Consider the following 12,512-nt stretch of genomic DNA (forward strand, 5'->3'; position numbering starts at 1 on the left):
AATGAAAGCAGCAACAGGTCTCCTCCTCACGCTACTCCTACGGGTGAAACTCAGACCACGGATCATGATGTGTCCTGCAATTATCCTCTGGAACGTTTTCCGACTGATAGGGCAAACTATTTTGAAAACATTGAGGACGCCAATATCAAAAGATATATCCTTAAAATGGGCCCATGCAAACCCAAAGGTCCATTTCCCAAAGACAAGGATAACCGTTGCTTTTCAGAAAGCTATTACACCTCCACCACCAAAGTTGGGATGAAATTTCCACGCAGCTGGATGTGCTATTCCCCAAAATTGGACTGCTGCTACTGTGAGCCTTGCTGGCTTTTTGCCAACCGAAAGGCACCGTTCTACAACAATGCATGGGTAAACGGAATAAAAGACTGGAAACATCTTTCTACTAAAATTGAGAGGCATGAATCCACTCAAATACACCTTGGTGCATGCGTAGTATATGAGCAGTGGAAAACCAACGGCACAATAGACGCTGACATGGAGAGGAATGTGCGTAATGCCGCCCAATTTTGGAGACAGGTCGTGGAGCGCATTGTTAATGTAACTCTCACTCTAGCTTCAAGCAACTTGGCATTCAGGGGCCATCGAGAGGTTCTAGGTCAGGGAAAATACATCAGTCACCAGATTCAAGATGAGATTATTTACATATGATCTCAACGTGTGAAAGCTGACATCATTGATGAAATAAACGAAGCCCCATTTTATTCCGTCATCATGGACACAACGCAAGATGTGTCAAAGATAGACCAGTTGAGTCAGGTTTACCGCTAGATAACTGTTGTTAAGAACGACATGGATATTGCAACAGATATACAGATCAATTAAGTCTTTTGGGGTTTTGAAGTGACTGAAGGTTCATCAGTTTCAGAGCTTGAAAACAAAATCCTTGGTTCTATAGAGAAAAACGGATTAGATCTGTCTAAATGTCGCGGACAGGGCTATGATGGGGCGGCTAATATGAGTGGTGTGTATTCAGGCGGGCAAGCAAGAATAGCCGAGAAGGAGCCCCTTGCCCACTATGTTCATTGCGCTGCTCATAATCTCAACCTAGCACTCAACGACTCTGTTAAAAATGTCCCTGGAGTGAAGCAGTTCTATGACACTATAGAGACGCTCTACAACTTTTTTGGTCACAGTATCAAACGATGGGCATTGCTCAGTGAGTTAATGACGCCAGAGAGCAGAACTATCACATTAAAACGCTTATGTCCCACTCGCTGGTCATCTCGCCATGATGCACTTGTTGCGTTAAGGCACAGATATGGAGACATTATAAAAGCCCTCGTCAAAATATCCCTTACCAGTGACAAAAAGGATGAGCGCAATGAAGCAAGTGCACTCAAGAATGCAATAAGCACATTTAGCAACATGCAGACCAAGATTTTGGAAAGCATAAATTGTGCTTCACAGTTACTGCAAGCAAAAGACGCGGATATTCTCAAAGCATACTCTACTGCAAAATGCCCTCAGTGTTTTGGTGGAGTATAGGGGACAATTTGATGAGGCAAAGTCCGCCACTCTTGCCCTGGCTACTAAATGGGGAAGTCAAACACAATTTGAAACAACCAGGGCCCTGGCCAGCTGCTTTCTTTCAGAACCTGTTTCAGGGACCAAATACAAAAACTAAAATCTGTCGCGGATCTGGTAAAAAATGCTCATTGTTTACCACCCAGCAGTAACATCTACATTCAGTGAGGTTTGCACAGCCTTCATCTTATTTGTGACTCTTCCTGTCACCGTGGCAACCGCCGAGCGCTCTTTCTCCAAATTAAAACTCATCAAAAACTATTTGAGGAGCACGATGGGACAGGAGAGACTGAGTGGACTGGCCTTGCTGTCCATCGAAAGTGACCGAGCCAAGAAATTGGACATACAGCGGATTGTGGACGAGTTCGCGGAGCGCAAGGCTCGCCGAGTGCCCTTCAAGTAGTGGTGAGTACACTTCAAATTTAATTTGTACAGTAGTCTACTTGTACGTGAATGTATGGGCCGCCGTGCCAATTTTACACTGCTGTGCTCTCATGGTGGCGGCTGGCTGTCCATGGTGAATGGTGTGTCAGAAATGTAGTCACTTTATTAGGCTATGTTTTCGTTGTCCTTGTGGTTTGTCGGACATTATGTCATGTTATATCATTATTATCTCTGAGACTCTGATATATATTTCGTTTCTATACCCTTTGCAGAAACGAAATCTTAAATATTACACCTTTTCTTTAGTTACTTTTCTTTCAAACATTGTTTTAAATTGTAATCTTACTGACTGAGCGACTTTTTACGCACGAGCGTCAGATTACCACCCCGGACTCCCGATATTTTTGTCAAGCTTTATTGGGTTTAAAGGGCCCGGTCATGTGGCCCCGCCCCCCGGCCCGGGTTTGATATGTGCCGCCAGTGGTTCTCACTGTAAACATCGCGTCGCCGTTCAAGCGGTTACTAAAATAATATCCAGGGGATGCATGCAGAGCTGTCATTGGCTGAGATAAGTCCGGTCGTGCGTAACGCTTCCACCGTTCCCGGAAATGCATCCGTGGAGGAGCCGTGGAGGACCCATCAGTGTCTCCTCGGTTAGAGCTCCTCCAGAGAGCCTCCTCGATGCTCGATGCTTGGTCCTCGATGTGCATTTAGAGAAATGAGATGTCCTTCAACATGGCGCGCTGAAATCCATTTCCGGGTCACAACCGGAGGAACGAGGAGTCGAGGAGTCGAGGAGGGGAAATTAGAGTATTGAGAAACCTCTCATGAGAAGCTGGAGGAGAAGGATGTCTCGCCTATCCTAATGCCGGGAGAGACTCTCCTTAGAATACCTCTTTGCCATGTTGAGCTAGCGTAGGTCATTTTTTTGCAGATGCGTTTATGTTTATTCTGGAGGACCTGGTGGTCCAGTTTTCACGGCTTTATTTTGTTTCGGTTTTATATTTTATTTCTGGTTCGGGTTCCCTCCTTCTGTTTGTTCCTTTTGGCCGTCCTCCAGACCTCTTTTGGTTTTCCGTTTCGCTTGTGTGAGCAAACGGCTGATTATCAATAAATGCTCGTTACCAAGTAGGCTACCGGTTATTGCGTTTATTCTTTCATGTTGCGAGTCTCAACACTAGCCACTACCGCGGAGTAGAGGTTGGGGCCATAACAACATTTCCAAGACATTGTGAAATGTACTTTGCACTTCAATGGAGTAATACAAACTTAAAATGGGCATTTTCTTTGTTGATTGAGCTGATTGAATTGTGTAGTTATGGTAAAATCCCAGTTAACTAGTCAAATTTACAATATATTATCGTATTATTTACATTTGTATATTTACAGTAAATTACTGGATACTGTGTTGCATTACTTCTACAGTAATAGTGTGAAAATACAGGTAATTACTGTAATCTATGTACAGCAAGGTACCATAATACCACAGCTCTGTACTGCTATATCACAGTAATTCCATGGGCATGGCAACTGTATAGCCACAGTATTTAGTTGTACTTTTATTCTAATTTACTGTAAAATATCTACAGTAAATTACTGTGAAATATTTACAGTCAATTACTGGGAAATATTTACAGTAAATTACTGTGAAATCCATGCAACTAGTAGCCAGTAATTTACTGTAATTTTACAGCCAAACATTTTACAGTGTACTTAGTTACTTTACACCACTGATTAAATGCAACACTTTTTTTTAAAACTCACATGCACAAGCCTGGTGCCACACTCATTCCAAGCCACGGTCAGCTGGGCGTGCAGGGCGTTGCCTCCATTGACGCCACATTCAGGCAGGCCTAGGTACAGGCTGCTCTCCCTCATGTTGTTGCTCAGGAGAAAAGCCCTGGAAACTGTCACCGTTATTGCAGCAACCCTGCACTGGACTGAGATTTCCCCCAGAGTAGAGGCACTGGGGGCAGTTCTCAGGGTCGTAGTAGTGGATGGAGGAGCTGTAATGGTGGAAGTGGGGTTGGTAACACCGGTTGAAGGGCTAGATGTCATGGATATCATTTCAGAAGTGGTGATTACAGGGGCAGTCATGATGGTTGTTAGGGCATTAGGGGTGGTTGTAGCAGCAGTAAGTGTTGTTGTACGGGTAGTTGTTGGGGCAGTCGTGGGGATTGCAGTAGCTCTAGGGGTGATTACAGGGGCAGTAGTAGGGGTTGTTATGGTAATGGTTGTTGCTGCTGTAGTGGTGGTTGCAGAAGAAGACATGGTGGATATTGGGGCAGTATTGGTGATTGCAGCGGCAGTAATGGTGGTTGTATGAGCAGCAGTGGTGGTTATATTAGCAGTAGTAGTGATTGTAGGAGCAGTAATGGTTGTTGCAGGGGCAAAAGTTGTGAGTGTGGGAGCAGTAATGGTGGCCGTTGGAGCAGCAGTGGTGGTTATATTAGCAGTAGTAGTGGTTGTTAGGGCAGTGATGGCGGATGTTGGAGCAGTAATGGTTGTTGGAGCAGTGGTAGTTGGAATGATGGTTGTGGGAGTAGTAATGGTGGTCGTTGGAGCAGTAGTGGTAGTTGGAGGGGCGGCAGTTGTGGTTGTTGGTGCAATAGGAGTGGTTGTGGGAGCAGTAATGGTGGTTGGAAGGGTGCTAGTTTTAGTTCTTGGGGCAGTCGTGGTGATTGTTGGTGCAATAGTGGTTACTAGGGCAGCAATGGAGGTTGTTGGAGGATTGATGGTTCTTGGAGGGGCGGTAGCAGTGGTTGTTGTTGAAGTAGGGGTGGTTGTGATTGCTGCACAACAAAAAAAAACCTGGTTACACAAAGGTTACAAACTGCAAAGATATTCTGTCGGTACTAAATATATATTATAATCGTTGTAAAATGAATCTTTCCCACTACCACATGGGAGCGTACCGTGACAGGCTCGGCCAGGCCTCTCTGGGTTGTTGTCTATAAATCCATCCAAGCAGACACATGTGTAGGAGGCCCAGGTGTTTGTACATGTAGCCAACAGGGAACAGTCATTTTCTCCCATGGTACACTCATTAAAATCTATAAAAAAAGACATGCATTAAAATTAGTTTGTACTTTACTTGAGTATTTCCATGTAATGCGACTTTAAACTTCTACTCAATTACATTTAAAAGGGAAATAATGTTACTTTACTTCACTACATTTATTTATTTATCAGTACATTTATTAAACAGTTTTAACTAATTTTGACAAAATGCATTTCTAAATATGTAACTAGTGGACCAACTCTTCAAGTCACAAAAGAGTCAAATTATTTAAACATTTTAAAAATAGTACAACAGTAAAATTCTACTTGATGCAGAAAGATTATGTAGTAACAATAATAATGTAATAATAATAATAATAATAATATTTAATAATATTTAATAATAATAATAGTAATAATATTAATAATAATAATAATGATTTTGTACTTTTACTTAGGTGCAATATTGAAATCAGGACTTTTACTTGTTTTTCACAATATTGTATGGTTACTCTTAATCAAGTAAATCATCTGAATACTTCTTCCACCTCTGTTGTTTTTTGATACGACATAGGTTGTCTATAAGGCCCTGGTATGGGGTAGGATCCAAAAGTGTTGAATCCTACAATTTCCACAAAAGAACTCCATTTTGGTATTCCGTCAATTTTCAAGTCAATGCCTTTGTCTTTCAGAAAGAGTTAAGAAGAGATTATAAAGATGACATACCATGTGTGCTTGTGTTGTTTTTATCCACTGTATATTTGGTGCTATTCAGTAGGGAGTGCTGCAGAGCTGTGGACACATTAGCGATGTCTTGGCTTTCACTGGGGGCGAGGGTCATTGTAAAGTGGACGAACACACTCCCCTGGGAAAAGCTTGTGATCTCGATTCTCATCTGGCCTGAATCCACCATGGCCTTCATCTCTGGAGACAGAGACTGGTAGATCTGTAGGAGATAAAGTCCCACAGGAAGAGAGGATGAAACAATACAAATTGTTGATTGAACTATGGCAATTCATGTTTCCAGTGTATTCAAAGATTACAAGCTGTCCCTGGATAATACTCGTAAAACACCTACCTCCTGTGTGATACTCTCAGTGAGGTTTTGGTAGGCCTGGCTGCTGCCATTCTGCAGGTCAGCAGAAAACTCGATGTTGGTAAGTCGTGTTGTGGCTTCGAGTTTCTGAGCATCTACAAAGAAAGAAAGGACTTACTTGGTACACACATTACTGTCAGCACTTTCACCAGCCCTAGGCCTAATGCTTCAAAACATATTTTCTTTTGTTATCCACACATTAGTCATTACAGGGAAATGTTATCGCATTAGAACTGCATTGGACCTGATTTTGGTTGTTTTATTATCTGTTTGCTGTTTTATTATGACACTCTCCTAGTGTCTATTTTTACTTCCTCTCTTGCTGTTTCCCGCCTTTTTGTGATTGTTTGCCCCTGATTCTATTCACCTGTGTCTAATCATTCTGCTGCCCTTGTGTTTTGCCTGCCCCCCAGCCGTATGGTATTGTTATGATTAGTTTCTGTGTGTATATCCCAAAGTCTTAGGGTTCGTTGTCGATGTTTTGCGTCGTGTTGTTTTGCCTGTGTTCCAACTGCTGTCCGATTTGTTCCTTATATTGTTTTGCTGCTTTTCATATTGCGTTGCCTGCCCCCTTAGTTTTGTGTTTATCTGTTGTTTGTATCAGCTTTACTTTTTCATTGCAGATTGTCTTTGGTTATTTACACCCTTCAGTTTCTACTTCGCTTTGCTCGCTGCAAAAGTAGAGCAATGTTCTACTTTTGAAGCTTCGACGGAAGCGTCAGCCAATCGAATCATATGCCAGTACAAGCTCTAGCCAATCAAACCAGTGGTTGCATCTAAGTTGTGAACTCCCACCACACAGCTATTGTATTCCCTAACTGTAGCTTTATGACATTACTGTAAATGATTTAAAAAAAAGATCCAAAAGTCAAAGCTACTGGAACAGTCTATTTCTTTTTGGTGCACAGTTCTTACCAGTCTTGACTGATATATCTAAGGTGATTCCTTGTTGGCAGGACCTGGGTGTGACAGCCACTGTGTAGAGAACCCCAGGCTGCAGATCCCTCACCTCCATCATGGTCTGACTGGTGACTCCTGAATGAATGACCTCTGACCTTTTGCTTAGGACAACCTGGTACGTCTGGTTTGTCTGAAACTGGCTGGACCAGTGGACACGAAAGGAGGTTCCAGTGACATCAGCTGCCCATACGCTGGTGATATTGGCAGGATCTGGAAGGTGGAAGTGGAAAGGGGGGAGATATGTATCGTTATATTCAGTCATTGTGGTTAAAGGAATAATTTGACATTTATTGTGAAATACAATTATTTCCTCTCGGCCGAGAGTTACATTGTGTTACTTATTATTTTACTCTGAGAAGAAAGCGAATAAGCCTATTCTCCAAAATATCAAATAAAATGTTTCCTACAGCTAAAGGATCAGATGTAATTAATGACATGCAACACATAGAACTGGATGTCTTATCAATGCATTTGAAGTTAAATGTTTTTGACTTAATCAAGTAAATCGAGTTTTGATGTTAATACAACTCTGGCTACTTTGGATTGTAATTCAAGATGAGGGAGATTTTAGGCAGCCTCGAGATAAAAAACCTTTCTTACAGCATGTGGTTGTTGGCAGCGGGGACTTTACAGTTGATCTCAGGCTGCTATAAGGTGCAGAACTTGTCCACTGCGGGGCGTTTGATGAATTATAAGCGACGGTGCTTGTATTACTCAGAGCTGTAGGCATGCTGGTCCCTGTGGAGCTGAAGGAACCCTCAGTGATGTTCCTAACACGCTCCTGGGTGCTGTTGAAAGCTGAGATTGTGGTTGTGTTCATGGGTGGAACAGAGGTAAGACAGGGCTCTGGAGTGGTCTCCGCCCTGATGTCAGCTGGGGAGAAAAGAGACAAGTTGATCTAAGCCTCTGATGGTGGACTTGAATGCATCAGTGGTGATGACAGAATGTTCCCACATTAAATGTAACATGAATTCCCTTGTTCAGCAGTTTCCAGTGACTTGAGGAAGTACTTTGGCACATGTTGTGTCCTCCTATTGTGTATCTACCACATTTGAAAAATGACCTGCGTATTATGATTCTACCCTAGCACAGGATTTCTGTATTTGATGACACATTTCTTGATAGTATTTTTTCCTGGATGTGCCTTCTTTCCTGCGTCACACCTTTCAGCAAGAGAATCTAAGGACATTTCCACATGATGTGACCCTGATCAGAATATAAAGCTAGAGCCTAGAAAACATAAGCCCACAAAAATGCAAGAATCATACTCAAAATCACCAAAGAAAAAACGTAGCTCTAGCTAATCATTAATTATCAAATTGTTAACAAATGTCCTTAGCCATTGCACAGGCACAGAATAAATATCTTACTCAATTAGCTATATGAATACATTAGCAAAGAATATGGAAAATAATCACACTGTAAATCTCCGCTGGGGATCCCCCATCCCCAGTGGAGATTGCATCTGAGGCTGAAGTTGTTTCTGTGTGCTTCACAGGCAGATTTCGCCTCAGGCCACACAAGCTCACCCACCCTCTTGGTGGAGGTTGTTGGATTTTTCTCTAACTCCTTTGAATTTGAGGTCAAACATAATAATCAAGCTGATTTATTTACAGATCATCCCTAACACATTAAAACTGGCCAACAATCAAAGATAACTGAGTAAAATAAAATGCTTGTTGTAAAGATGGAAATAAACTACTTTCCTTTTTACTTTATTTTGGAAATGTCTGAATGATTTAAGTGCCATAACATCCGGATTTGCGCCTTATAATGCAGCCGTTTATGTGGCTTTTTGTAACATTATATGGAATGCTTGATACTCAATTTAAGCATAATTATTTAATTATTTAACATCATAATGTATTACTTTTTTGATTCAATATGTTTGACACACACACACACACACACACACACACACACACACACACACACACACACACACACATACACACACACACATACACACAGTCTAACCTGTGCAATGGGCTCCAGGGTTACTGGGGTCCACATTTACATATCCTTGGTGGCAGGAACAGAGGTAGGAGCCCACTGTGTTGTTACAGTCTGAGTGGGGGGAGCACCCACGCAGAGCAGACAGTGCACACTCATCCACATCTGCATTACAAACACAAACAAACATGTTACACTGGATTACATTTTAAATAAGAGTCTTAAGAGGAAATACATTTAAACTGTGCAATATGAACACATACAGTATATTGTTTTAGAAAATCTATTGTAAAGGTTTCATGTAAGAATACTGCTTCACTGAAAAAACTGAAACGTTGATCTATCATGCTATATTTGAATAATATAGTGTAGGACCATACCTATATAAGGCATATTTATACTTTTTATTTTTCAAAATACCAAACAGATCATGCATTTTAGCCATTCCTCATTTCGCTCAATTTAACACTGTCTTTGCATTGGCTGATTCTGTGAGAACAGCACCATCTACAGGCCTGGCATATGTACTACAGCGTCTCCAGCGCTTTCCAACGGCAATGTCCGTGGCTGTCTCGTCCTGATTGGTGGAGTTGGCCCAATAGCCCTAGCGCCACTTATGTGACTTCACAGAAGTGTTCAAATCTGGATCAGTCTTTATCAGATCCATTGCAGCCCCTTTTTAAGAGATTTGGGTATGGAGGAAAATAGAGAGGGTTGTGTTTTCTGACACTCGGTGAGTTCCCTGGAACACCGGGGACACATATTCATGTATAAAAGACGTACAAAAGTGCATTTTGCATGATAGGTCACCTTTAAATGTATTATGTCAACAAATGTCACATAACTGATTTAGGTTAGTTGAAAGAAATAATATAAAGTTGTACCTAATATTTTGTATTTAAACTTATACAGTTATGTGAAATCTTGGCATAATACATTTTATTCAAGTCAACATTTCAGTTTTTTCAATGTACTTGAATTGATTCCCTTGTCCTCTCATATGTTTGATGTTATGACAAGCTTGTTGTTGTGTCTTTTGTGCAAATGTATCAAGCATGAAAAGTGTTTGTGCGTGTGTGTGTGTGTGGGGGGGGGTTGTGTGTGTGTGGGGAGGTTGTGTGTGTGTGTGTGTGTGTGTGTGTGTGTGTGTGTGTGTGTGTGTGTGTGTGTGTGTGTGTGTGTGTGTGTGTGTGTGTGTGCACTCGCTCTAGTGTTATTTTCCGCTGTTGCAGGAAAGATGATTGTCACTCAAATGGAAGTGGTGGGAGAAGGAAACTGTGGTGCGGCTGAGTCATTCTTTCCTGAACACCGTGTTCTCTGTAACATGAATCACTTTCACAACTCAACAAGAATGTCATTTCTCTGAAGCAAAGGAAAAAAAGCCTGGAGTATCTTCTCTGAGATTTGTTGCTGCTGCGCCCTCACCTTCCACAGTTACAGATGACACTTCCTGTATGTGTTTGAGGAGAAGATGCAGCTCCGACGTGACAGTGTGCAGTGAAAGAGTCAAGTTGCAGGCAATCAGTATGGAGGTGGCCGTTCTGAAGGGATGCACAGGCTGTGAGCTGAGGTAATAAACTGTAACGTCAGACTGCAGTGCTCCAATCACCTGTTAGTGGTAGAGATACAAAATATAATCTGGCTAACATTCATTATTTTGTAAAGAAAAAATGACTAAAAACTAAGGGGCACACTGAAAGAACTGAAACGTTGACTTTAATTAAATGTATTATTTCAAAAGATTTCACACAACTCTATTAGGTTTGTTGAAAGCAATAATATTAAGTTGAACCTTATATTTTTCATTTAAACGTAATATTATTGCTTTCAACTTTAAATCAGTTGACATAATACATTTAATTAAAGTCAACGTTTCAGTTTTTCAGTGTACACGCCTTTATATATATTTGAGTCTTTGTCGTTTTCTAATAATCATAACTGGTAGAACAAGTATTAGTATCTGGCTGGCGTTCTTGGCAGCAGATAAGCAGCAGCAGAACCAACAGCTGCAGTTAAAGCAGTATTACCATCGCCTGGAGCAATCGTGTGTGATCCAGAAGTCCTCTGTCAGTGGACATCAGAGGCTGGTAATCTGTCTTCACCGTCACTGTTGCATTAAACCGATAGCCTCCATTATCAGAATAATATGTTGAGTCTGAAAGTTGAGTTCAAAAGATCAGTTCACTCAAATCATTAAGAAAACATATGTTCTCAATTAGGATATACAATAGTGGAATGTAGGAAAAGTATTCATTACTGTAGGAATCTTGTATATATCACTTTTTTTTTAAAAACAAGACTTCCACAACTTTGTAATAAACCTCAATTGACTGACACCCTGTAGGCCAAACAAAGAACAGTGCACAACAGTTTGTTCATATGTCAGTGCCTAAAGGATCCAAGTGCAGTCAAAAGCTGGATAAGACATTTAAAAAATACTCTGCTCTGTAAATAATATCAGACTTCCTTTTCTCCAGCAAAAAGAAAATGAACAAAACCCTTTGTTTGTAACGTCCCTATGAAGTAATGTTTGCATTCTGCCCTGGTTTTAAGATAGAAGTTTGGGGGGAAAAAAATGTTGGGTCACAGAGAAGTTCCTTTTCAATTATTAATCATACACGCCACAGGGCTATTTCTTTGGTATAGGGGGGTCAGGGGTTTATCCCCAGATAATTAGGACATATACCTAAAATACTTGTTTTATAAAGTGCAACAATTTTTTTCTAATTTCTCATTCAAACTCAAACTCAAATCTGTGAACAAAAAAATAACCCCTAAAGCATTCTTGAAAAGCAAATAATGAAAAAGATCAACTAACTTGCAGGATCACTGCAGACATAACGACTGGAACTCTGACAGCATTTTTGCCAGCCCGGGCAGTCAATGTCCCACTCACAGCCCTCAGATCTGTTATACACTCCATCTGCAGTTGGACAGGATCCTGGCTTGGCAGTGAACTCATCACTCCTGTTTACAGCTTCATTCAGAGAAAATAACATGTTACAGGCCATATATTAGCAGCCCGATATTTGGAGCACTGCAATTTCTGTGCCTCCATCTGGCGTCTTGCACACAGCACCACACACTGAAAGGTCTCATTACTTGTCAATCTAGAGAGTGTGATGCTATATTATCACATTTTATTAAACAAAGATACTTGGAATTTAACAACGTTTTTTGCTCTTCTGTAATCTGATGACAGTACTCACGCAGGGCACAGTATCGACCCACTTGTACGTGGCCGGGGCAGCATCGGGTCACCTGCTGCTTCACTGTCCTGGTCTCAGTCTCATGGGTCATCCTGTAAAGTGTGACTGTACATGTCTTCCAGTGGAGCCAACCCCCACAAGGCTTCGTCACACTATAGGGGACCGCGTGCATCACCAGTAAACTCACATTCCTTGTCTCATTATAAGTACAAAGACGATAGCCAGATGCAGACAGGCTATTTCCTAGAATAAAAAAAACATGTAAATCTTACTGCTGAGTTTCCTTGTAAGTCTGCATAATAACGTCAGATTTTGCGTTTTTAATTACAAGGATTTAGAGTTGCTCTTATTAAGTATAGCACAAG

The 12,512-nt window shown here is 41.3% G+C and overlaps 1 protein-coding gene across 4 annotated transcripts in view; it reads right to left on the reverse strand.

Moving 5' to 3' along the window:
• The window catches only part of umodl1 (uromodulin-like 1), a 36,187-nt gene that overhangs the window by 21,300 nt on the left and 2,375 nt on the right, over window positions 1-12,512 (reverse strand). For all 4 annotated transcript variants that reach the window (XM_079652358.1, XM_079652357.1, XM_079652360.1 and 1 more), the window contains 11 exons: window positions 12,148-12,390; window positions 11,757-11,915; window positions 10,966-11,093; window positions 10,364-10,547; window positions 8,963-9,103; window positions 7,586-7,858; window positions 6,941-7,195; window positions 6,008-6,120; window positions 5,656-5,875; window positions 4,845-4,982; window positions 3,694-4,721 (listed from right to left, as the gene is read on the reverse strand). In XM_079652358.1, coding sequence (XP_079508484.1) covers window positions 3,694-4,721; window positions 4,845-4,982; window positions 5,656-5,875; window positions 6,008-6,120; window positions 6,941-7,195; window positions 7,586-7,858; window positions 8,963-9,103; window positions 10,364-10,547; window positions 10,966-11,093; window positions 11,757-11,915; window positions 12,148-12,390 — 2,882 coding nt within the window. The remainder of the gene's footprint in view (window positions 1-3,693; window positions 4,722-4,844; window positions 4,983-5,655; window positions 5,876-6,007; window positions 6,121-6,940; window positions 7,196-7,585; window positions 7,859-8,962; window positions 9,104-10,363; window positions 10,548-10,965; window positions 11,094-11,756; window positions 11,916-12,147; window positions 12,391-12,512) is intronic.

This window comes from Notothenia rossii, assembly GCF_949606895.1.
Source record: "Notothenia rossii genome assembly, chromosome: 9".
NCBI lineage: Eukaryota > Metazoa > Chordata > Actinopteri > Perciformes > Nototheniidae > Notothenia > Notothenia rossii.